General features: G+C 51.3%; 1 protein-coding gene across 1 annotated transcript; it reads left to right on the top strand.

Annotated features, from left to right (window-relative positions):
* Positions 1–2,651: 2,651 nt before the first annotated feature.
* Positions 2,652–3,434, top strand: PtA15_3A473 (uncharacterized protein; the record flags this gene model as incomplete). The annotated part of the gene is made up of 3 exons (XM_053167445.1): positions 2,652–2,831; positions 2,932–3,044; positions 3,140–3,434. 3 exons carry the CDS (start codon positions 2,652–2,654, stop codon positions 3,432–3,434), a joined length of 588 nt encoding a protein of 195 aa, XP_053018661.1.
* Between the last annotated feature and the right edge of the window lie 733 nt (positions 3,435–4,167).

The raw sequence follows: 4,167 nt of genomic DNA, 5'->3' as shown, positions 1-4,167 counted from the left end.
CACAGATTAGCAGCACTCTTCTGAAGAGTAGCATTGCCAGTGGACGTGCATTCCCACTAGAATAACCTAGTACTTCTCTTCTATCTTATCCTGCTTGGTTTCTTTCTCTCTCTTTCTCTTTTTCTCTTACAGTTGTATTTTCTTTATCCCAAGAAATCAAACTGTTGTCCCCCATTTCTTGTGTCCTGCTGTCACTATAGAGACTCAGGCTCACAACAACTCAGTAACTCAGGGAAGGAGTATAGTTACAATGAATTGGTAAGTTGTAACTAGGGTTAAAATTGCATGAGGAAACAGAATATGAAGTCAAAACAGGGATATCTCTTAAGATGAAAAAGATATAAAGTAATTTATATGTAACAAAGGTAGAACAGGCAGCTTTTTAGGTCAGCTGTGATGACTCTAAGGCTGACACTGGTCATCAGACGCCGGCCCTTGTCTCTGCCTTGAAAGGCAAGAACAACGTGCCCTCAAGGAGGGAGACGTTCTCCCTTCTTGCCATCAACAAGGGAGCTTTTCATTCTTGATGGCCAGTCTGTAGGCTGGTCATTGGGGAGGAAAGACTCCCTTCGCGGTGGGCGATACTTGTATTGATCATCAAGAAGGGAGTCTTCCCTTCTTGATGACCGGTTTGTAGACCAACCACCAAGGAGGGAAATTTCTCTCCTTGATGGCCAGCACAGCGTTTGGCGTGTGTGGCACTCTTGCTTTAAATCGGCCCAGCGGGGCTTTGTGCCAAACCCCACCCACTTTGCGATATGCCAAGCCAAACTTAGTCAGTCCTCCCTTCTGAGTTGGCAGGCTGGCACCCCTCGCGCAAAGCGCAAGCCTTCAAAGGAGGGACTTGGGAGTAAGCGGGGAAATTTAGCGTGAGCGCTGAGGACCACCTCCACCCATTTGGCTGGTGTCAAACTTCAACACCACACTAAATTTGCCTCCTGCGGGCCAATCAGGCCGCCCTGGTGCCAGATTGAAGGCCTGCATCTCGCCTTCAATCCTACATAGATCACATGTCATTAACTCAAACGGTCTTGAAGCTACAAAACTTGTAACATCATCTTACCAAGATTCTTGGATTGTCCGTACATTTGTACATGCGAGGCAAGTACATAAGAGCTAAATACACATGCCAAAGTGTACAGTTATGGTGGCTTCTGTACTATGTTTTTGTTACGGTACAGGTAGGATGCAGCAAGTTTATTGGATAGTGGAGTGTACAGGAGTGAAAAAAAACAAGAGTTTGACTTTTGGAAAACAGCTCATCGTGTTTTTTGAAAGGATGTCTAGCACTGCTCTGGGGGGATGGATAGATGATGGATGGATGGATGGCTGCGCAAGAAGCCAGACTACAAGGCCGTGCTACTCATGACCCCGTATGTTGCGTGAAAAATGTGTAGGCATTGATTTAGTGGAATTTGGGTGCTGGCCAGGACTACGGTCTCAGCTCTCACGCCAGAATTTGCCGCTTGGGGGCAAGCCTCTCTGTGAGACAGAGACCCTGCGGGGCTCTCCTCCAGAGAGGCTTGGTTAAGCTCGATGCCAAGCAAGGGTTGAGAGTGTGCCAGGCGGGCTTTGGGATCGGCCAAGCGCGCTTGGCCTTTTTTTGGCCGAACTTTGGCATGTGCCCAGACGGGCTTGCGAGACCATACACCCCTGAGGAAAATCCCGGTTTAATTTTTGCCATTTTTCCCCTCAAAGCCCGCATCTACAGTTGTTCTTGTTTACTCACTCCTGCTCACCAGATCAGTACAGGCCATCACTGCCAGAATTTCACGAAGATATTTTCTCCTGAACAAGCTGGTGACACCCGAGCTTAACAAAGCCTCTCCGAGGAGGCGCGAAGCGTCTCCGAAGGAGAGGCTTACCTCTAAAGTCACACCATTGGCCCTACAGACTCGAGAATTTCTGGCAAAAAAACACATGTTTTATTTTCAAAATGTTTTTAAAAATGTAGTTTGTAGTTTAAAAAAAATCTGAGTAGACAGACTTGTAGCCTGCAATCTCAGCTTCCATTTCACAGTTTTTTACCTAGCTGACACACATAATTACTAGCCCACTCCACCTACTGTGAAGTGGTTCTGGAGAGGTGATCCAGCGGTTTTTGAGCTCAAAATTTGAAATTCCCTGAGCCCGCGCGGGCTCGAAGGGGGGGATTGGGTACAGAAATCCACCATGTAACAACATTTACAGGACATTTCTTACAAGGGGGGATGGATATGGGGGAGTTTGAAGTGGGGGAAAATAAGCTAAGAAGCTTGCCATTCCAATGGTGCAAAGGGCGCGGGATGAATCAAAAGGAAACAGGGAGATATTGGAGAAAATGGGGGAGCGTAGGGTCCTCCCTGCCATTTGTCTCGATCCTGTAGGGCGAGACATGCGACTTTAGAGGCAAGTCCCTCCTTCGGAGGTCGCTACGCTCCCCCGAGGAGGGTACGCTTGTGTTAAGTTCGGGTGACACCGGGGGATGGGGAAAAAGCCTATTCTCTGGTGCGGATGTCATAGCCAGGTGGCCGCGCGCGCTCCGCAGCCTCAACGGGAGCCCCCATTCGAGCCCCCAGGAGACGCGCCTCTCCAACGGCTGATCCAGAGGCAGAGACCACACAAGTTCAACCATCACCCACAGCTTGCCGTGATACAGCCATCGAAAGAACATGCCTTCATCAGAAACTCGACGAATGATGCTGGTCAAGAACGTGTTCAGTCGGTCGATCACCAACGTCTCCAAACCAGTGAATGCTCAAACACTTGCCGAGGCCTTTCCGTACGCGACCCCTCAGATGCTGGACACTCTGGCCGAGCAAACAAAAACACTGTTTTCGCACTATGCCAACGTTAGTCATTCCCACTCCAACACGTGCACGTCCTATGAATTCGACCCGAGCTCATCTTTGGCTCTCGTTTTTGTGCCATGTACTGTGCCGGTCCTCCCAGGGTCGATGGACCGAATTTGCTGAAGCGGCCTCCTTTGAGGAGCTCTGCAATCAATTCGATCTCCTCGAGCGCGAGGCCATCGAGAGAATCCAAGCGGGCGCGCAACCAGTCAAGTAAGAAATCTCAATCCAATCATCTTCAAGCTATCAGTCAACATAAAACCACCAAACGATTACGGAGATGTTGATAGCTTTGTGTGGATTGCCAGGATTACCCGGGACCCTAAACTGTCGATCCCGCCGCTCCTCCTCCAAACGTTGACCAATCTAGAGACTCTGTACCAGTCAGCCAATGAGCGTCAGCTGCAGACGAACGCAAACCTGCAAGCCCAGATCAGGAAGCAAATCAGCGAGATCGAGCGGCTAGAGTCGGACATCAAGAATCGCGTCGGGCAGATCCAATCGACCGCGGATCAGTGGAAGCAGCCCGAGGGAGCCTGGATGGATGGGCCCTTGGCCCAGTCCAAGCACACCGACTTGCAAGTCCACCGGCACCTCAAATAAGCACTCCCAGGTCCCGCTCGGCAGCTCGGCTGCAGCGGGTAAGCTAGGACCCCGGTTCCGGACCGGCGCGCCGCTCAGACGCCTTGCCGACCCGTTGGTGGAGCTAGGCGGCCCGGCTCAGAAAGTAAGATCGTGCAGGGAGCGACCGTCCGACTCAAAATGCAAGATCCTGAAGGGCCTCCAGAGCCTCGCCGCCCATACCCGTTATAGGATACCTGCTTGGCAGCACACTCGACCTAATTCCGTCGTCCCACTCTTTCCGCTTCACCTCCACCCGCCAGCTATCCCCCATTCCCACAACACACTCCCCAACCAAGCCCGACAAAACTGCCCGATTCCCGCTCGATCCTTGTGCTACCCAACCCCCCGTTTTTGTTTTCTTCGACGCTTGCTATTCCGCTTGTTTATTCTGACTTGTTGCGCAGGATGTCTGCCGTAGGGGTGTCCGGAATCGCTGGATTCTCGGTGTACCTGATGCCGAAGCAGGTAGTCCCCGAGTGCCCTCCCTGTCAATCGAGCATTACGAAGCCGGTCTTTGCGGGCGATGAGGAGGATGTCACGATTGTCAGGCAGATGTCCCTGTTCACAATCGTCATCACCATCGTCTTCAAAGACCGACTCGAGATGGCTGATACGCAAGGAGGGCACTTGGGGGCTACGTCATGCTTGGGCATCAAGTAGACCGAGAAGCCATCGATTGTGTACTTCCCACGGCAGACATCCTGCTTATATA

Source organism: Puccinia triticina, chromosome 3A (genome assembly GCF_026914185.1).
Source record: "Puccinia triticina chromosome 3A, complete sequence".
NCBI lineage: Eukaryota > Fungi > Basidiomycota > Pucciniomycetes > Pucciniales > Pucciniaceae > Puccinia > Puccinia triticina.
This window is presented reverse-complemented; position numbering and strand designations above follow the sequence as displayed.